The 22,849-nt window shown below is 37.6% G+C and overlaps 1 protein-coding gene across 4 annotated transcripts in view; it reads right to left on the bottom strand.

The window, feature by feature from the left end:
* Positions 1-22,849, bottom strand: part of Dmd (dystrophin) — a 2,293,239-nt gene that overhangs the window by 227,733 nt on the left and 2,042,657 nt on the right. For all 4 annotated transcript variants that reach the window (XM_029473189.1, XM_021152893.1, XM_029473188.1 and 1 more), the window contains exon 62: positions 11,152-11,212. In XM_029473189.1, coding sequence (XP_029329049.1) covers positions 11,152-11,212 — 61 coding nt within the window. The remainder of the gene's footprint in view (positions 1-11,151; positions 11,213-22,849) is intronic.

The following is a 22,849-nucleotide window of genomic DNA, read 5'->3' as shown; positions in this document are numbered from 1 at the left end:
GTATGGGGGACTTTTGGGATAGCATTGGAAATGTAATTGAGGAAAATACGTAATAAAAAATATTAAAAATTTAAAAAAATGTCTCTCTCAAGAATTTAAGGGGGGATGACAAGGAAAGACCCCTGACATCCTCCTTTGGCCTTTTTTATGCACCTGTTTGTATAGCACCCTACATATGCATCACACACATGCACACACACCATGATTGTTGTTCCATATTTCTTGATAAATTTTTGTTATTATATAAAAAGTACTTTTCATCCATGAGATTCTCCATGAGTAACACACAGAGTAACACACAACTCAATGGTAGGAACATTATGACTATGCTTGGTCCCAGGCCATACACATTTGCCTTGTAGAAAAATTTGACCAGAACTTGACTTTATTTGGTCTTGGAAGTGGAAATGGTGTGAATTTCAAAGATAAGATCAAAAGTAGAGTTGTTCAAATAGACTTACACTTTAGAATGTAAAGTGAAATTCAGTCTGGGATATCTAATAGGTTCCTGTCTTAGCCCTAATCTCAGGAAAGCTCTGAAAGAAGTAGTAGGATATAACTCAAAAGTCCTTTGCTTTTTTTCCAGTGTAAGTGCACACCAGAATGCTCATATTAGGGCTGACAATGTTTTTTCTCCCTCTTTTGTTACCCGAAGCTACAAAAAGTAACGGATGATCTTCACAAGATAGTAGTGATAGAAGAACCTAATTTTGTAGGTAAATCCAAAGAAAAAACCAGCAGCATACAAAGGGCTAATAGGTTTTTAGGGGAGATGTACAAGGTGGCAGTCTCCCAAGAGTCAGTTTCCAACCTCTAGTACTGAAAGTTGAAAGGTACAGAAAGAACAGGCATGCAGCAATAGCGAAGCTGATTCTAAATATCACATTTCTACCAATTATTAATCTTTTCTAAGAAATTAAATTATTTTTACTCCAGTTGTTTCTTCATTATCAAATATTGACAAGTTGTAATAAGGATTCAAAATAAACAGAACTAACTGCTTCATTGTATAGATCAAGGCCCTAGTCAACCATTCAGCACACAGTAAGTGCATATTAACTTGGATTTTCTTTTTGGGTAGAAAATTTGATAGACCATGACTATGAAAAAATATTTTTACAGAAAGTTTTCTATGAAGAAAAAGTGGCCAACAGGGAAAACAAAATTTCATTGTAAGCCAACAAAGAAACAAGTAAAAAATTCCACTTTACACTGACTCTTTGACATCCAGTGGCTTTGGGGACCAAGATGGATGTGAAGAAGCTGAGAAAGAAAAACAGAAAAAAAAAACAAACAACAAAAAACAAAAACAAAACAAAACAAAAAAACTATTGAAAGTTTAAGGAAAAGCACCCAAGCCTCACAGTTTCATTCACCCACTAGTTAATGACATCACAAAAGACCTGATCATTTGTGAACACTGACAGGGAGATAAACTTCATGCTTTTCAGACTACTGAGAAAAGTTTTTCTCTTTTGTACAAGGATTTCAAGATGTGCAATATGATAGCACTGATTTATACTATGCTTTAATATTAATTTTAAGGAGAAAGGTATACACATATGTGGAGTATGAGGAAGGAGGAGAGAGAGGGTGAAAGATGAATACATACCCTTGGCTACACCTCACCCACTCCACCTCCTAGAATGGCAGAGGGGTGGAGTGAATAGGATTTGAAGTTTTCCTGCTGAGAAGCGGACATTTTCTGTATCCAGGTCAGTGTTCAAAGGCCTAATGCTCTAAGAAAATTATCTGAAGGAGAGAGGCAGTTCAGGGTTATTAAGTTATTTTAAAATGTTGTCTGCTCTGCTGCCGACCTTTGTGAGGGGAACAGGATGCTCCTTCCCAGGGGGACAGGCTAAGAGGCAATTAGAGAAGCCTAGGAGAAGCTTGGGAATGTTTGAGAATTTGCACATAGCTCAAACTGGATGGGAACTCTTAAAATTAAAATAAACTCATTTGATCATGGCTATATTTGGGACCTAAAAAATTCCAAATATGTAGCTCATCCTGGCTGTATCTCTGAGCATTTCCTCAAAACTCTAATCCTAGCTATGTTTTACAAATCTCTTGGACCGCAATTTAGTTTGAACAGAGATAAGAAAAGCCACTCACAGTTTCTTAGTGATATATTTATTATACTATAGATTACAATTAAAGTTTTGAAAGGCCTGCACACATGTTTTAACTGTAGTTTTTTACAGCATAATAAGAAATATATTACTTATAAATATAAATTATTTTTGAAGCACTATATATGAAGACTATTTTGGCATCCTCCTATAAAACAAAACTTTATACTCTGTGACATTGGCTTAAGGCTCTGGTTAAACTCCCAGTTCCCAAAGTAGATCCTACATACAATGTTCAACGAAGCAGACTGTATCATAAATGTGAAGAATCACTGATTACTGGGAAAGAGAAGAGACCTAATAAATAGTATTTAGCAAAAACAAAAGACTAATTTTTTTTCAAATAAAGCCAGGGAGGGTTCAGAGAGATCTCAGTAATTACTTCTACTCCCTTAGTTTTTCTTTTTGTTGGTTCTTTGAGAATATATCATAGGGGCCTTAATTGTATTTACCTCTCCTCACTTTTAGACTCATTCCTCCATTCTTACCCATGGAACTTTGCTTCTCCCCCCTCCTCCCCCTTCTCCCCCTCCTCCTGTTTTTGCTTCTTCTCATAAAATATACTCTATGTTGCTCATATATTCCTGAATGTGTGTCTTTCATTGAATATTGTCAACCCAGCAGGTGTCATAACCTTAAAGAAAATAGAGTCTACCATTCTGAGCCAGTATCAGTTAAAAGTTCCTTAGCTATGGGTAAGATGTTGTTCCTATCACCTTCTCCATGCTATTTCCTTATGTTTAGGGGGAAACTCAGGCTCAGAGGTACTGAGTGAAATGACCAATCATACTATTAGATAAAGAAAGACAAAGATGGAATTCCAGTTTGGGTAGTGCTAGGAATAGAATTGAGGAATTTACACATGCAGGAATTCACGTTTTTACATGTGCAAATCAGATGTATATGTTAAGTATCATTTCCTATAAGCCAAGCCACATGAGACAAGAGGAATTCAACAACAGTTCTAGTATAGGAGGATGGAAATGTGACAGAGCTGTACAAAGGACACTTGATGTTCTTATGGAGGGCCCAGGTTTCGTTTTCATCACTTAAATTGAAGCTTGCTCTCTTATGACCTCTACAACAATCGGCATAAACAGTACACAAACATACATAAATTGTGTGTATGTGTTCATACACATAAAATAAAATAGTTAAAAAATAGCAACAAGGTTTTAAACTGAAAATGGTTTTTAAATAGTAGAGTTTCTGTCTAAAGGGTATAAGAGATGTATTCAGTTCATGAATACAAATTGATACAGAGGTGAATGAGATTTAGTTTAGTAGAAGAGCTCTTGCCTAGGCACTGGGCCCCCTGTTCAGCATGGGGGAAAATGTTTCCTAAGTGTGAGAAGGTAGAAAAAGTCAGGAAGGTGAAAAGCACAACTGGTATATGTTTATTCATTTCATTCCTTCTTTAAAATATTTGCCAAGAATGTGCTGTGACAAAATACACTAGAAAAAATACTACAGTATATATTCTTGTGGGGCCTGTTATTTAAGTTACAATTATATAACCTAGCTTATAAAACTATGAGAAAGGGATGGAAAGAATATTTCATTGATTTATGAGACACAGAAGATACCAGTGTCTATCCCAGTGAACTCTGCAAAATCAAAGGCCAGAACCAATATTCTGCATAGAAATTTGGTATCTTATTAACTTTCTTTGAGTTAATTTCTTAACCTGAGTTGTTTTCAGGCTTATATCAATTAAGTGTTACTGATTATTCCTTTACTGTAGTTTCAGAGCTTAATGAGACTCTGTTAATGTGACCTTTGGAGCCATCAAATTGTGGAGGAGAAAGCACAACAAAGAAGACTGACCTCTGGGTTATCTTTGTGTACTGGCTTTGAAAAGTCAGAGCATCAGGGTTTTGACAGTGATGTTAGCTATAGTTACTTACCAGTATTCTCAAAGAATATTCTGTTTTATATTTATTTCAAATCATCATTGGTGCTAAATTGTTAAGTAAAAGCTTTAATATCACTTGTCCTTTCCATCCTGATTAGATTGATGGTATAATAAGAATCTTCAAGAGTGTTATGAAGATTCATTTTCACTCCTCGAGATAACTGTCACAAACAATTTCTATTTCAAAGCCAACATTCATAGTATGAGTTAATATCAGGACTGGAAATGACCTATAATATCTCGTGGCTCTGTCTCTGGATGATTGGAAAAATCAAGCTCCCCATCCCCAAATCAACATGATTAAAAAAAATACTCAGAGAGCTCGTTATGTTTATACAGAGAAGGGAATGAGATCTTACGTCCCTTGGGGCACCTTTTCTTAACTTTCCCACTACATAATGTCAGCTGCTAAAAGTTGCTTTGAAGGAAAATATATACAAAAGGAAATATACCAGAAACAGCATAAAACTGTACACTGCACGATGTGTTGATAGTCTATAACTAGCTTTGCTAGGATTCCACTAATGTACAAATGAAATGTCAGAATATTAGTTGTGGTTCTTAGGATAGAAAGATAAGAGTGAGAAAAAGAGGAATGTCGTCCAAGTCAGTACAAGAACACTGGCATCTTATCTAGGCATCAGTTGATCAACTCTTTTTCAGCAGAGCTACCCACTGTAAACCAACCAATATGGAGATATTTCACATGATAAATCTTGTAGACAGCCAACCACCACTTTTTCTGTGTATAGATCCTCATACTGAAATTGAAATCAGTAATCCAAAGAGGGAAACAACCCAAAACTCAAGCTAGAGCAACTCCTGGCATGACTAAACTGGAGCATGGATGGTAGAGAAATATGTTTTAAACTCAGGGGGCATTGAAAACCTGAAAATCAGTGTTGGAATTAGGAACCAATGTGCTACAGTATAAGAGAAAGGCATTGCCATGATTCAAAGGCTACTGCAGTTAAGGGGTGTTAATCCTGAAATCAGAGTATGGTCTATAAACTAAACTAGAAGGTTCACTGACAAGATACAGAACACCACCACCAAGAGATAGGTCTAGGTAGATGGCCCCAATTTCATATAGAAAATTAGATGTGCACACTTATAGAGCTATGGTAATAACAGACCATAGAAGACTGGAGAGTCAGAACCCAAAGCAGTAATTTTATCAGGCATAGCAGTGCTGAGAGACGTTGAGTAAAATAAATGTTGACTTTAACTAACACTTTCTAACACTTTTTTTTTTTTTTTTGCTAAGCATGAACCAATTAGAAAGTTTTGAGCAACTTAGATATGATGAATGCCTGGAATTGAGAGTGGTAAAAGACTAGATCATGGTCACACATATTTGCATTTGCATGAGTCAGGGAGCACGCACGTGTACACACACACACACACTCACACAAACACACTTGCCAACGGGAAGAGATCAAAAGTCATTTGAACATAAGTTCCTCTGTGTGCATTACATGCTATTTTTAAAAAGTTGAACATTTAGTTTCCCCAGAACCCCATTTTTACTTCATGAGGTCTTCATGAAGTACCTCAGAAATGTTTAGAAAATAACCTGGCACAATGTATTATTGCTGATGGAGTCAGCAGGTTTGTTACTGGGTTTTATTAGTAGATTCATCCCAATATTTAGCAACCACAGCGTCTTTTAAGGAGGAAAATGACCAGCTTGTCTAAAAAGCCAATCTTTCCTAAGGGACAGCTGGCAGAAATTTAAGGTGAAGCAGTTCATCTGGTAATACNGAAAAGTAGCAGAAAATCAGCCCTCAGCTAGAACTAATCCATGTAGAACAGGTTATGACCTCAATTGGTTGCTCCATTTCTGTACCAATGGGAGACAGTAAATAGCATTTACATTCTTCATGAGTGAGTGGAGACTAGAGATGGTGNTAACAAATTTAATAACCAATATCTGGGCTGTCTACTCATGCTATCCCAGGGAAAATATTACAGAGCTGGAAAAGGTCCAGGGAAAAACAGCCAAAATGATCAAGGGGAAAGCTTATCTTCCATTCAAGGACAGACTAAAAGACTAAAAAGGATTAGTAATTCTCAAAGCAGGAAGATGGAAAGAGAAAACATTAGTCAGGGAATNTGAGATTAAAATCCGTAGTGAGTAAATATAAATGTCTTCATGGACTTTGAAACTATTTAGCTAGGGCCAGTTGTTGAGGTCAAGGGATATAGACTGAAAAGAAAGTAAAACATCATTGATTTATAGAGAATTCAGCATACCCNCAGGAGTCACAAGACTGAAGCAACATGTGGCAAAAGTTTTACATAGCTTTGGATAAACTTCACTGGCAGTCATTTTCCAATTCATTATTAGCAACTGGACATGATGCACCTTAATTTTTTGAGATTAATATTACTAAGTTAACTAATAAACTAGACAAACAAAGAGGAAATACCACTCATGCCTCTATATGGGATAGAGCCCTGGGCTAGTTGCTCTGTTAGTCTGATTCAGGGCAATATTTCTTATGCTTCTATTATGGCATCTATTTTGGAACATCCTGCATGAAACTTTGGGATTCCTAAATTCTTCTGACAGTCCAGAACACAGACGAATAATTTTCTACCTCATTAAGTAAGCAAGAGAGTCCTAGTTCTTGGCTCTGTTTGGTTTACCCATATGGGAGTATGAAACATAAAAAGGTGAAAGAAATCCTAGCAGAACACAGCAGCTGGTTAAAGGCTATTATACTGAAAATTTCATGAGTTTGACAGTAGGCCAAACAAGTACAAAATGGCAGAGAGTAGAAAAAGCAGTGGTAACAGGTTGAACAATGTTGGGTTCTATTTTTTCAGTGGCAATGAAAGCTGTGATCAAATAACCTGATAGAGGTGCTGGCAGAAATGCGAGCCTCAAGGGAAAGGGAATATGAAAGTTCTAACAACGATGGACACTATCAATAATAAACTAGACAAAAATGCAGGCAGAAGTATGAAAATGGAGCTTCATAGTGTCATATGAAAAGCTGATGTCAAGGCATACATAAATACTGTCAGATTTCCAGTCCACAACAAAAATATTGTTAATGTCTTCACATCTCAAGAATGAATGCCTAACTCAACTATCTCATGGATCTTATACTATTGGTATACAAACTGCTATTTGGTAAGTAAACTTCTTGTTATTTGGATAACCTGTCACTGAAAATGCAAAGTTTTTAAGCACTAAAAAAATGGCTGAGGTTTGCCAGTGGGGATTTGTGATAGCAAGAATAGCTGCAAAACACCATCTTCTAGGCCCAACATGGCCACAGCAACCACGAACTCACAGCAGGTACCTTTACTGACATCAGGTCTGCATTGGACTGGACTTGATTACAGACTTCTATGGACTGAAAAGGGTCTCATGCTACCATCCCCAAACCCACTGCTGAATAAATTCTGGCTACTGACAAATTCTGGGATGGGAAAGTCATTTTCTTCAGTTGTGTACCTACTGATTAGCCTTCTAGGATTCCATAGAAAGTTCTAAACTCAGGGTCAAAAAGATGTCTCTGGTTAACCTCATTGTGTCATGAAACAAAAAAACCACGAATATGGGAAAGAAATTTGTACAGAAGAAGGAAGTTGTGATAAGAGTGGGGAAGAAGAATCAGAATATTTTATTTACATGGCTGAAATTGTCAAAAGGACAAAATTAATTAAATAAAAAGACTCTCAAAGACAACCAAGATGAGAATTAGGAACTAGTCGACTTATTTTCAAATCATTGTTAATTTTATTGCTAGTTTCTAACCAATAAAGCATCTCTGATTATGAATGTTATTTGTCAGTACAAAAAGTCCACTGAACCTTATACTTAAAAATAATTCACTTTAACTGTGGGGTGCTCAATTCTAATAGGAAGATATATATCACCCCCTAAGGCTAAGTTATCATTGCAGAAGAAGTGGGGTGGATCTAAGGTTCAAAGAGCCATAAGTAGTAGACATCCACAGTGAAGCAATATTAGCTGGGCATGATGCACCCTGGCATGGAATGGGGAAGGAGTCATGAAGTTCCAGCCATCTGAGAGTCTATTGGCAATTGATGGCTGTTATAGAAGAGAGAATCAGTTTTCTTCAGGGATGTGACCCCAGAGAGGCCTCTTATACTTCAGTAGATGGTTCTACAACCATGTATATATAGGAAGTATTATGTGGTCTGAAAGGCTTTAAAAACAAAGCACATGAAGTTGGGAGGAAAAAGAGATTGATAGGGGAGCAATTGAAGCTGAGGGATTGGGAAATGGATTTGGTTAAAACATACTACACCTGTGTATGAAATTCTTAGACAATAAAAAGAATTTGAAATAATGATTTGCTTTAAAATATAGTTGTGAATAATAAAATACAAATGTAATTTAACTTTTATTAATTGTATAATTTGTGATGTTTCTTTTTAGCATGCTACAGCTTAATATTTTAGATTTCTATTTGATAAATCTTATAATCTTTAATTTTAGGTAATTTATTAATGTAGGATACTGTTCTTTAGAATGTTTTAGAGATGCCAGTGGAAATGAGGTAGTGATCATTCTTGAAACTGATCATATCAGAGGCACTTAACACCTGCATAACTCACCTTTCCACTAATTTCTTCCTATCTACTGTTTTAGCTCTTTAACCATTGAACCAGGAAGAATTTGGATCTTAAAAATTATCTAGAGAAAACATAGTGGGTTGAAACATGATATCTGAAGTTCAAGTTTAAATAAAAAAGAATCATACACATGTAAAAGTACCTTTAAAACAATAATGGCTTATTTAGAACCTGGGCATATAGTTTAGTGTTTATGTGCTTGTCTAGTATGTATACGTCCTTGGATTTCCATTTTTAGCATTCTCAGAAACCAAGCAGCTAGAAGCCCAACTAATGAAACTAAGTTAGCATGTGTTGGTGAGTTAAATGATGAATTTGAAACTAAAAATAAAATTTTTGAAAATAAGTTCAGATTTTAGTATTCTGACTTTAACATGTCCATCAAATGACTCAACTCATTGATTCTGATAGCTGAAAAGGTTCTTTTATATTATTTAAATTAGCACTGTATTTTATAAATGAGAAGCTAAGGTTTGTATAGGTTGATGATCTGCCCATGACCACATATCTAAGTATTATCAGAGCCAGGGTTAGAATTTGTGTTTTCATGACCACAGTCATCCTTTAGTGTGTAAACCAGTACTAGGTAAATAGGATATGGACTTGTACGGAGAAACAGCAGAGACTAACTTATTGCAAAGTAGGGGATATTCCATCATTTTAAAGTTGTCTATTTTAAATTGTGAATGGCTGAATTAATGTCCACTGTCATTTAGCAAACTACAGGGATGCCTTTTATTAGATTCAACACTAGAGCAATGGTTCTCAACCTTCCTAATGCTGAGACCCTTTAATACAGTTCTGCTTCCTGTAGTGAATATCATTAGTAAAATTATTTTTGTTGCTATCCCATAGTTTCTTATTTTTATTCTGCTATGAATTATAATGTAAATATCTGATATTTAGAACATTTGATATGTGACCCCAGTGACGACCCACAGGTTGAGAACCACCTCCCTCAGTTGAGAAGCACAAAGGAGAGAATAGTAGAAATTTGTGTGGGACTTTTAATGAACCCTACACAGTCATTCAGAGAATCATTGCATCATAGTGGCTTTCAGATGGTTCGAAACCATCGTGCACAAAGGTAGAAAAAGAGGCTTTATTGTACCTCATAATGGAAATGGATAAAACTGAGAGTTTTACTGGAACTACTGAGTCTTTAGTATCTTAATCTGAAATGAAATCTGTACTGAGAAAGACACTGATATAGGAAATTACTATAAAGACCCCATAAAACACACACACCCGTTTAAATCTATGTATTGTTGAGTAAAATATGTACCTTAAATTGGTGTTGAAAATATGCAATTTTGAATCATGAAATGAATGAATGCAATATAAAAATAATAAAAGTGTTTTGAAAAAGAAGAAAACTTAAAAGTAGGATTAAAACATATAAAAGGAGTTTTTTTTTTAAAGTTCAAAGAAATTACTTTTGGGAAAATTTAATAAAATAAAAGTTAAACCATATTTCTGAAGAACATGCCTTGCTTTGGAGAGCCCCTATAGTTCCTTCATCCTCTTTTTTTTTTTTTTTTTTTTTTGAGTTAACAAAATAGAGGCATGAAATCACATTTCTTGAGAACGGAAGTAATGAAGATCTAGGACTGCAGTGATTGCTTTGGAACTGAATTATGAAGAATTGATGGGTTGGAAGAATAAAAACAGACTTGATGAGAGATGGCAGGCTGAATAACTGGGAAAACAGTTAATATTTGTATCCAGATTCATGCCAAAAAAAAAAAGTTCAAAAACATTAGTTGCTACTAAAGACTATTTCATAAACGCTGTTCCTTCTAAGTGTTGTTGGGTGAGCCAATTCAAAGTTAGACTTAAGTTAGATTCTTGCATGATTGATGAGAGACTGTTAAAGCATCATAATAACTCAATATCCTTTCTTCTCCGTGTCAAGGCAATATATCATAATTTATGTTTCATAGAACATCTATCCTTTGACTCTTTTCCTTTGATTGTCACAAATGGTCCCAGAAAAAAAGAGTTCCACTCTGAAGCTATTATTAGGTAACTAAGTCAAAGAGCTATATGTTGAGAATGAGCACCTCAGCTCCACAAATTCTGGACTGTCTGCCTCCTATGGGTTATATGACACGTAATCCACTTCAACCGTTTGTGTAAGTATCACTTGATAGACCTTTCACCTCTGAAGAATAAGAGATGCAGAAACACCTACAAAAATAATATTTTCCTGTCAATTATTCACTCCCACTATCAATGATTTTACTGGATATTTTTGCCCTACTGTAAAAATTCTGCTCACCCTCCAAAACACACCATATATGCTGCATAAAATGTATTGTTCATAAAAGTGACTTCATATTGCATCAACAAATTTACAGTATGAATTTATTATCTATGCTTGCTTAGGCGTAAAAAGAAATAGATATTGTATATGAAAGTAATGATTTTTAAAAAGAAATTCATTCATAAACATACAGATCAGATACATAAATGCTTTTGACTTACTTGATATAGTAGGGCACTTTGTTTGGTGAGATGGCTCTCTCCCAGGGACCTTGAACTGAAGCTGCAAAAAGAAAAATAGGAAAAAGAAAAGAAAGGCAAGGAGGTCAAATTCATGGTAAACAGGAAAGACAACATAAATCTCCAGAATTACAATTTTACACTGATACTGGTCTGTTTGCTCAGTTGCCCATCAAGACAGGATGGATTAACCTGATGTTCAGAAATTTCTGGCCTAATCTAAGTGAAATTGAACTCAGCCAGGCACAAAGATAAATGCAAAGGGCTGGGGATCTTTCTACTGCTAAACCTATACAAGAAGTACAAAAAGATGAAAAACTGACAGCTCTACTCCACTGAGTGCTTGCCTTATAATAATTCCTGTTATTTATTCTTCAATACTTTATTATTTGATTGACAGAATTTTATTCATTTATCATATGAAATATCCTCTTGTGATACATTGTATTTGAATTCTATCCCATTAAAATCAAGGTACCATGTTTATCAATCTGTTATATTTATTTTTATTTGGTTAAAGAGGATCCAAATTCATTTACCAATTACATGCTCAATTGGGTACTTCCAAATGGCAGTTGTTTAACATATTAGTGGAAGAGACAACCAAAGGCAACAGAATAAACCCTGATGATAGCAAAGGATAAAAGAATTTTATGTACAGTCTGTGAGGTCACATATATGTATACTGTCTGCATTTGGAAGTTATTTAATGACTTTATTATACATAAGTCAAACCAATTATCTTTAAACTGTCCATTTATTTAAAAAATTTAAGGTGAGGCTTCACTCTGTAATCTTAGACTGACCTTGAATTTATCATTGCCCTTTCTTTAGCTCCCTAAGGAGTTGAGGTTACAGGTATGTGGTATCATTACTAGCTTTCCAACTGTTTTTTTTTTTTTAATGCTTAAGTTCTGGGGTTCCCCCTTTATTAAAGCTGATCCACTAAAAGTATCTTTTTTTGTACCTTTTAGGTGCAAAAATTTTTCCTGAAGATAAAAAAAAAATCCTGTGTATACTTCCTCCTCAATAAACTTTTAAGACATGGAAATTTCAAGAAATATACATTCTGGGTTCAATATTCAGTACAGAAAAAAAAACAGAACATGGAACACCATCTGAAATAGAAATGTAAGAAGCATTCTTATTCACATCTAGCAATTCTATGGGTGTGTGTTTTTTTCTTGAATCTTCATCCCACTAATAATTGGAAGCACAGCTGATGCTATTATTTCCTTCACTGAAAATTTCCCTTCTAAATTAGTCTCACAGTAAATTCACTTCACAGTGTATTGAGATGTAAGAAAACGTCAAAGCTAATATATCCTTGACTACACTGTAGAATATGAAAGAACAGCTTCTAATAAAAGTTAACTTCCCCCATGCCAGACAATTTAAGGGTAATGAAACTCCAGCTTCTTTGTTTTATATAGTGTAATAGAGGGATTGCATTACCCAACCTTTAACCAGGCTTTGTCCCTTGGAGATGTGTCATTTAAATGATATAAGAAATGGATTTGTATTTAGCAGGTAATTATGCTTTTATCCCTTTGGCAGATAGAAATCCATAATGGAGAGAGAGAGAAAAAAATTTAGCTGCTGCTTTGAAGTACTCCCCAGTCTTCCATTTCTCTCTGTCCTTTGTATATTTTTTTTCCTTTTTTTCACCTTGCCTCCCCTTCTTGCCTTTCCACCATGTCTTTGCCACTCTCACAAACTCTCTTCTTGCCCCGCTCCCCGCTTTTTTCATATCTAGGATACAGCTCTTTGACCCCGATGCTTTGCACTGTAAATATCTGATTTCAAAACATGGATTAGATTTTCCACCCTACCTGAAAAATCTGATGTTACAAGATTCTACCAATCCAAGCCTGTTTTGGTAGGAAGTATAATGGAGAGGTAGTGATCCCACCTCCTGGCTGCTTAAAGACTCTTCTTGAAAATTGTGCCATGTGTATATAAGGAGGAACAGAACTCTAAGAGGGCGTTTGGTGGCCTCACCCTTGCTGGCTGGAAGGCTATGAATGGCTACACTGACAAAAGAAAGACAATTCCTTAAAGGGCTCCAAGGATTAAGGTGCCACGATTTCTCTCGATTGTTTTTCCTAGTTATCATTTGAACGTATTAGAAATTCTTTCTGATTCTAAGGACAAGGTATGCCCTCCTGTCACAGAAAGTTGTTTGTTTGTGTAGACTATTCTTAGGCATCTCTTAAAGGAGAATGTGGTGGAGATGGTTGTATATGCTATGCAGCTTGGCTCAGTGACTTGCTACACCACCCAAAGAGGTGAAGATGGAGGCCAGCCTGGGCTACATAAGAAGACATGGTATCAAAAAGCCAAAAGGAAGAAGGAATTATCAGCTGCATAATCTGCAAAAGAATCCATGGTATACACAGAGCTAACAGTCAGATCTACCTAAAATGTCTATGGTTCACTTTGCATTATTCAACATTAAGATGAAAATGAATCATGAATGTGCCAGAGAAATTATTAAAATATGCTTATTTAATAATTGGAAAATTTTTTCAAAGAAATAATAAATCTAAGTTCCAGTTAAATAAGAACATTGAAATACTTTTAAAAAGTGTTGTGGTATCATGTGTATGCTTGATGCCCATGAATGCCAGAGGTGTGTAGTCCCTGCAACTGGAGTTGCACACAGTTGTGAGCTAACATGTGGGTACTGGAAATTGAACTCAAATCTGTGCTCTCAAATATTAATCCATCTCTCTAGCCCCAGTAAGAACTTCTTACTATTTCCTCCTTACACTTCTTCATTGTTAATTGTTTCTCCTTAAAACATTAGCAATACAAAATTCTTTTGTTTTCATGTGGACCAATCGAATAGGTCTCATGGTGAGATTTGGTGCACTGTTTTTCCATAAAGGATGTTTTCACTTTCACTAATAGTTTATGAGCAACTACTTTTCAGTCATAGTTTGAATCACCAAAATGCTTTTTATGCAATTAAAAGCAAGTCAACAGCCTCCTCCCATTCCTTCTCTGCTCCATCACCACTAGAAACACATCCGCTGGACTGAAGTGGTTGCTGTAGCAATAATACAGTTGAATGATGTTTCTATAGGACTGGATTTGGCATTCCTCTGAAGAGAAAATGTTAAAGGGATGTTGGCAGTTTCATTCAGAGCTACCAGATGATTCTGGCCTCACATCTATTCAAACCTCAATCAAAAATGGGGTAACTCTCATATGTGTACCCCCCCAGAATTATCATTTCATTTCTTGCAGTACTGCTGATGCCAACAACAGCTGTTTCTTATCTCAGTGTACCAGTGGAAGTCTGTCATCCTTTGCAAAGCTGGCTGGAGTAATACACCCACACATACTTTATGTTTGGTGTGTCCATTTTTAGTAGCCCATCAGAAGCAGATTTATTGGCAAATAGTTTTTATATGACACCAGGCTGTCCTTTACCATTTTATTATACAGATGTTTCTATGACTACTATGTGTAATTCTGTTGGGGATTGGCAATCCACATTTTCTAGTGGAAAAACTAATTCATTATCATACAGCACCAGCACCATAGGGTATTGTCTACTGAATTTAAATAGTAAACTACACATGAATTTATTTATTTCAAAGTCAACCTCTGAATTTCTCCCTGTGTTACAGATGCAGCATGTTATTAAGAACAAGAGAGAATAGCAATTCTACCTTCAAATGTTTTCCTCCCTTGAGGTGCCACTATTCAATATTGTGCCCAAGGTGATTTGAACACCACATACATGGCCACACTATTTTGATATCTTTTGATGCACTATGAACACAGTGTGCCAAAAGTTGCACCCCAGTGTAAAAACATATTTTAATTGACAGAGGGGCTTAACTAGAAAATGAAAAAGAATGCTAATGTTATAAACCATGCCAAAGAGCACTCTCTGGAATTCCAATTCAAATGCAATCGTTAACCTTTTGACTTTTCTTGGAGCTTGAGATAACATGGTTGGGTCAAAACAAAGCCCAAGCAATGTGGGAAAAAGAAGAGAAACATAAAAGAGAGGTGCTTTCACTGGAGATAAAACAGAAAATTCAAATTCTAAGTTAAAAGAAAGGCATTAGGGAGACAGGAATATAACTCAGTGGTAGGACATTTGTCTAGTCCATGCAGCATGTTGGACTCACTGCCCACTGCCACCAAAAATAAAGGAGGAAAAGGGGGGGGAAGGGAAAAAAGTAAAGAGAAAAACTTCAAAGGCCAATCAGTGAGTCACTGGTACTTGGCTGTTCAGAAGTATGTAAATTCTACTAGTGATTTTATGGGTACATTTTACATTGATGGAATGAGTAATATTTATTAACCTTTTGTCCACTCTTTTCCCACAATACTTCCTAGATTTTTATTTTCTAACTACTCTAGAGTAGACTAATACCATATACCACAGACATGATATATGTCTATTGATGCATTACAGGTATTTATGACATTTTTCTCATTCCTTAGAAGCAATTTTTGCCCTTCAGAGCAATGTACTTCTGTAGGGAATGCTTGATACAGGGGAGGAATATGAGTTAATGAAATTGTTTTATATGCTTGATAAACAACCTAAATTAGCTCATTGGATATTCAGCAAACTGTTGTGTAGGTATCATTCATTTTCAGATGATGAAACCATGAAGGCCATATAAAATGACATATTTAAGGATACTTTCCTAAATAAGTAAAAGATCATAATTTTGGAATGTTATTCAAACCAAACTCATGAAGGAGAAAGGAAACTGCCTTTTCTGGGCTCTGGATTGCATGCTATTTAATGTGAAAAATCTACCCACATGTATAATAGTAACATGAATGTTATAAAGGATAGCAAATCACTTTCTGAATGTATTTAAGGTGTACTCCACTAGAAACCCATGCCTGGGAATATAAATCTGGCCAAAAATTCATGCTTGATATGGTAGTTTGAAGGAAAATGGCTGCCATAGATTCATGTTTAAACACTTAGACCTCTAATTGGTGGAACTGTCAGGACCTTGATATAGCTCTCTCTTGTGAGACTATACCAGTGCCTGGCAAATATAGAAATGGATGCTCACAGTCATCTATTGGATGGAATACAGGGCCCCCAATGGAGGAGCTAGAGAATGTACCCAAGGAGCTGAAGGGGTCTGCAACCCTATAGGTGGAACAACAATATGAACTAAACAGTACCCCCCCCCCAGAGCTTGTGTCTCTAGTTGCATATGTAGCAGAGGATGGCCTAGTCAGTCATCATTGGGAGGAGAAGCTCTTGGTCTTGCGAAGATCATATGCCCCAGTACAAGGGAATGCCAGGGCCAGGAAGCAGGAGTGGGTGGGTTGGGGAGCAGGGCATGGGGAGGGTATAAGTGGTTTTGGGGATAGCATTTGAAATGTAAATGAAAATATCTAATAAAAAAAGACTGAAAAAAAACAAAAAACAAAACAAAACAAACAAACAACAACAACAACAACAAAAGAGATCTGGCTTTGTTGGAGAATATGTGTCAATGGAGGTGGTTTCTGAAGTTTCAAACGTTACATGCCCTGTACATTTGTTCTTTTCCTCCTCCTTATGGTTTGAGATGTGAGCTCTCAGCTGTTCCTACCACCATGTCTTCACTCTGCTATTGCAGAATCATAAACCAAATTGAAAACTTACTTTCTTTTGTAAGTTGGTTTGGGCAGAGTGTTTTATCACAGTAATAGAAAAGTAACTAACATAACTGAAAGTAACTACGAACTAGGAAGTTCATATATCTTAGAAATACTATTAATATTAGAAGTACTAATATTATTATTTTGCTCCAGGGACTTAATATCAAACTGCCTTCTAAATTTCTATTTGTATAACTATTAGTACTGCTCTCATCCTCATCAAAGAAGGTTTGTGTGTGTGTGTGTGTGCTCTTGGGAGGGAGAGGAAAGCCATCACAATGGGAGGGGTGGAAGGGATCTGGAAGGCAAAGGGGAGTGGGGGAAGAGGGAAACCTGATCTGGTATTGAGTGAGGGAAAAGGACTGAAGCCCTGAGGGCCAGGAGAAAGAATGGAAACAGGCAACCTTGGGAGGTAGGAGGTTGGGGGGCACCATCCAGAATGCACCAGAGACCTGGGAGGTGAGAGACTCTCAGGACTCAAAGGGAGGGACCCTAGATAAAATGCCCTACAGTAGGGAGAGGGAACTTGTGGAGCCCACTCCAGCAGGAAGACAGGGCTTCAAGTGAGGGATGGGGTTGCTATCCCACAGTCAAAACTCTGACCCAGAATTGTTCCTATCTGAAAGAACTGCAGGGATGGAAATGGAGATGAGCCTGAGGGAAGGAAGGTCCAGTGACAGGCCCAATTAGGATCCAGCTCAAGGGGAGGTCCCAAGGCCTGACACTACTACTGAGGCATAGAGCACACAAAAAGGGACCTATCATGACTGCCCTCCAAAAGACCCAACAAGCAGCTGAAAGAGTCAGATGCAGATATTTACACCCAACCAATGAAGAGAAGCTGCTGATACCTGTGGTTGAATTAGGGAAAAGCTGGAAGAAGCTGAGGAGGAGGGTGACCCTGTAGGAGAACCAGCAGTCTCAATTAACCTGGACCCCTGAGATCTCTCAGATACTGGATCAGCAACCAGGCAGCATACACCAGCTGATATGAGGGTTCCAACACATATACAGCAGAGGACTGCTGGGTCTGGGTTCAGTCAGAGAAGATGCACCCAACCCTCAAGAGACTGGAGGCCCCAGGGAGTTTAGAGGTCAGTGGGGTGGGGGTGGGGGGTGGAGACATTCTGTTGGAGACAGGGGCCTGGGAAGAGGTATGCAATGTGGAACAGTCAGAGGGTGGACCGGGAGGGGAATAAATTCTGGAGTGTAAAAAAGAAAAAAGAAAATAATAATAGTAAAGAAAACATGTTCTAAATATAGTAATGTGATACAGTATAATATATAATAATGAATAACGTACCCAGGGGACCGCCAGCTACATGGCCAACCTACAGATGGAGCCACCACAATGTGCAAGTATGTGGTGGTCAGATGGGAGAGAAAAAGAAGTAAAGCATCTTGAACATTGTGAGGAGAGGTGGAACTGGAGACTTGAGGGTAGAGAGGAGTAGCCTGATGTGAGTGCCCATGGTGAGGTCCCAGCCCGAGCTGCCACTGAGAACTATGTCTGAGTCTGTGGCTATGCCGTGGCAGTTGTTGGTGTGGATGTCTGTGGCTCATTACCACTAGAGAACATGGGGATGTCCCTGGTTGGGGCAGCTGCCAAGAGGCCATGTAGATGTCCAGGGGTTATACAGAACTGGTCCTGTCATTCACTGGATATGATACTCATGGGCCCTCCACCTTGTCCAGGCAGCACAGTGGAACTGACCCTGATGGGTAGGGTGTGTATGAGCTGACCTCAAGGGCACGAGTGTGGAAGAGCTGACCTTGCCACTCATCTGCTGTGGGGTGGCTCAAGTGCAGAGGTGACAACCCCTCTCTGCCTGTGGCACTTGGGAATGTTGCCCACATGGTAATGAGAGTTGGTAAGCTGGACTTTTCCCTTAGAGGCTGCAGCACTTGGGAGATAGTAATGTGATACAGTATAATATATAATAATGAATAACGTACCCAGGGGACCGCCAGCTACATGGCCAACTGTGCTCTGGAGGCACAGGTGCTGGTGAGCCATCCAGGAGGACATGAGAGCAGGAGAGCTGACCCTGCCTCTTGCTGATGGCAGAGCAGTGCTGGAGAGCTCACCCTGGTGATGCAGAAAAGAGATCCAGTGGGCTGACCAGCTCTACTACCACCCAGGCCTAGATTTCAGGGCTCTGAGATGGCACACCCCAAAATCTATATCATCTGGGAATGGTTGGGAAGTGAAAAAGGGTCAGTCCTGCTGATCCAAAGCTTCAGGATCTCCATGACACATGGAAAGAACAGGGGGATAAAGCTAGAAGTCCCAGTGAGGACTCAATATTGATGGTGCCACAGAAGTCAGAGATCTTGAACCAAACCAATGACTCATTGTAATGAACATTTCTAATTGATGATGTGTGGACACAGGGGTATCCTGTGGGACACACTGTGACATACTACAGCTTCTATGGTGAGATGTTCTCTCTCCCTCTCTCTCTCTCTCTCTCTCTCTCTCTCTCTCTCTCTCTCTCTCTCTCTCTCTCTCTCTCTCTCTCTCTCTCTCTCTCTCTCTCTCTCTCTCTCCTGTCTTCTATTTGGAGGGGGAGCTGAGTGGGACTGGGAAGAATGATGTGAAACTCCCAAAGAATTAATTAAAAGTTTTAAAACAAAGCAAAACAAAACAAAACAAAACAAAACAAAACAAAACAAAACAAAACAAAACAAAACAAAACAAAACATCAAGCCAGACAACATTGCAGTGTACAGAGGAGGAGCTCACAAGCTCTCACCCCTAACTGAGGAGCTATTGACAGCTGATGGCAGATGCAGGAGCGAGAATCAGGTTTTATTAAGGATGTGACCCCTCAGTAGGTCTGCCATGCTCCACTGAATGGCCCTTTATCTATGAGTCTATGGTCAACACAAATAGGATAGGACTCTAGATGTTAAAAAAATCTTTAAAATGTCCCCTATTATATATAATAGTTTGTCCAGTCCCATTCACTTGCTTTCCTTTTATCTTCAGCATGGGACTTATTTTTTTCCTTTTGTTCACCTAAATGCTCATTAAGGGGTCCCTGTTTTCTTTAATTAAATATATTTTCTATATTTTTTTTAACCTTTGTATCCAAGGAACTTTTTTTTTTTTAAATTATTCCTGCTTCACCTTATACCTCTTTCCCAAGCCTTCTTACATGACACTTCCTGTTCATGCATTTGGAACCACAGTTCAGTAACAAAGATGGTTGTCTCTATTATTCTCAACTTCCTCCTTAGTATATTGGTCCCTTCACCCCCATCACACCCTTAATCTACAGTTTTTGCTTTCCATTATTTGATTTCTGTAACTCATAATTATATATAACTGTGGTCCAAAAAAGTTTGAGTGAAAAATTTCAGAAATAATCTATACTTTTACATTTTTATACTATTCCAAGTAGTGTGATAAAAAAAAAAATCTCATGCAGAATGTTCAGCACTGAAAGGGACAACTATATTACAACTCCTTCCTGCAAAATCACCCAACCAACCAAATGAACAACAGCAGCAACAACAACAACCCAAACCATCTGGTACATCAGATAGTATGCTCTATCCCTGTCACTTTGTATTGGAGATTCATCTGTGTCAATTTATGTATCAACAATTTGTTCCTTTTAAATGATAAATAATATTTCATTATGTGTAGATAATTGACATATCACTTAGCTGTACCAACATCTGTGTGCACATTTTGATGTAACTATGGCTTTACATTTCTTTAAAGTGAATGTTTAATGATATGTTTCCCAAGTTAAAACAAACATTATTTTTTGAGCCAGGTTCTTGTTCTGTAGCCCTGTCTATCCTCAAATTTACATTAATCCTGTTTGAAACCCCCAAGACTAGAGACTTTCAGCACCATACCTTGTTTATAGTAGGAATGAAATGACATTAATGTATGTAATCCACATTAGTGGATACACCACAATTTATAGAGGAAATTCCTCTTTAAGAATCTTTAGATTGTTTTGAGTTTTAAAACGAAAGGCCACAATGACCATTTTAAGATAAACCTTTACATATATTTTTGTTAACTTTTTTCTTAACAAAGAGTCCTAGAAGTACATTTATTTACTTGAAGGCTGTGAACATTGTACTGAATAGTTTTATGCCAATGACATAAGCTAGAATCACTGGAGAGGAGGAAGCCTTAATTGAGAAAATCCCTTCATAAGATCAGGCTGTAGGTAAGCCTGTAGGGGATTTTAAAAATTAGTGATTGATGGGGGAGGTCAGCCCATTGTGGATAGTGTTATCCATGGGATGGTGGTCCTGGGTTCTCTAAAAAGCTGGCTGAACAAGCCAGGAGCAGAAAGCCAGTAAGTAGCTCTCCTTCATGGCCTCTGCATCAGGTCTTGTCTTAAGGTTCCTGCCCTGTTTGAGTTCCTGTCCTGAAAATGACTAACAGTGGTGTGATTACATAAACCAAATAAACCCTGTCTTCCCCAAGTTGCTTTTGGTCATGGTGTTTATCACAATGATAACCCTAACTAGGACAGACATTATAAAGGCGATTTATATATATGACAAGACCATCAGAATTCTTTATTGATTTGTGTGGAAAGAGAAAAAATATTTGTTAGGTCAATGCTATCTATTGGTATACTATTCAAGGTACATTAGATATGACATTTATTACACTGGACTGAGGATATATGTCTCTCACATGTCCCCTTTCTCCTCAAATATTATAAACTCCTTTAATGTCAAAAGAAACATAGGCTACTCAACTTTTTATTCCAATGTCTGGTCCTGAGTTTTGAGGTCATGTGGAATTTCCAGAGCATAAATTCTGAAAAAGTAGATTTTATTCCTGAGGCTATAGCCACACTTCATTACCTTTGAGCCTTATTTCTTTCTCCTTCTGAATATGTAGAATGGGAATAGCTATATCTCCTTTTTATAACATGTCAGGATATAAAATGTCAGACAATATGGAAATACTTTGCAAATGTTAATCAATTTACAAATAATGTTTGTAATCTCATACATATAAGATGTTATCTGAATAGTTATAGAGTAAATCTCCTTGCCACAGTTAGAAAGTAGGTGTTATCAGATCTTGAATCCACTGCTAACTATTGTTTTTTTTTCTGATTGATTTTTTTAAATTAGGCATTTATTGTATTTACATTGGCAATGCTATCCCAAAAGTCCCCCCACGCTCCCCCACCCACTCCCCCACCCACCCACTCCCACTTCTTGGCCCTGGCATTCCCCTGTATTGAGGCATATAAAGTTTGCATGATCAATGGGTCTCTCTTTCCACTAATGGCCATCTTCTGATACATATGCAGCTAGAGACACGAGCTCCGGGGGTACTGGTTAGTTCATATTGTTGTTCCACCTATAGGATCGCAGATCCCTTTAGCTTCTTGGTTTCTTTCTCTAGCTCCTCCATTGCGGGCCTTGTGATCCATCCAATAGCTGACTGTGAGCATCCACTTATGTGTTTGCTAGGCCCCGGCACAGTCTCACAAGAGACATCTCTATCTGGGTCCTTTCAACAAAATCTTGCTAGTGTATGCAATGGTGTCAGCGTTTGGAGGCTGATTATGTGATGGATCCCCGGGTATGGCAGTCTCTAGATGGTCCATCTTTTCGTCACAGCTCCAAACTTTGTCTCTGTAACTCCTTCCATGGTGTTTTTTTCCCAATCATAAGAAGGGACAAAGTGTCCAAACTTTGGTCTTCGTTCTTCTTGAGGTTCATGCGTTTAGCAAATTGTATCTTATATCGTGGGTATTCTAAGTTTCTGGGTTAATATCCACTTAACAGTGAGTACATATCATGTGAGTTCTTTTGTGATTGGGTTACCTCACTCAGGATGATGCCCTCCAGGTCGATCCATTTGCCTAGGAATTTCATAAATTCATTCTTTTTTTTAATGTTCTTTTTTATTGGGTATTTATTTCATTTACATTTCCAATGCTATCCCAAAAGTCCCCCCACGCTCCCCCACCCACTCCCCCACCCACCCACTCCCATTTCTTGGCCCTGTTGTTCCCCTGTACTGAGGCATATAAAGTTT

The sequence above is a fragment of the Mus caroli genome, chromosome X (genome assembly GCF_900094665.2).
Source record: "Mus caroli chromosome X, CAROLI_EIJ_v1.1, whole genome shotgun sequence".
NCBI classification, from domain to species: Eukaryota; Metazoa; Chordata; class Mammalia; order Rodentia; family Muridae; genus Mus; species Mus caroli.
The sequence above is the reverse complement of the archived record's forward strand: the minus strand, read 5'-3'. Positions and strand labels throughout refer to the sequence as shown.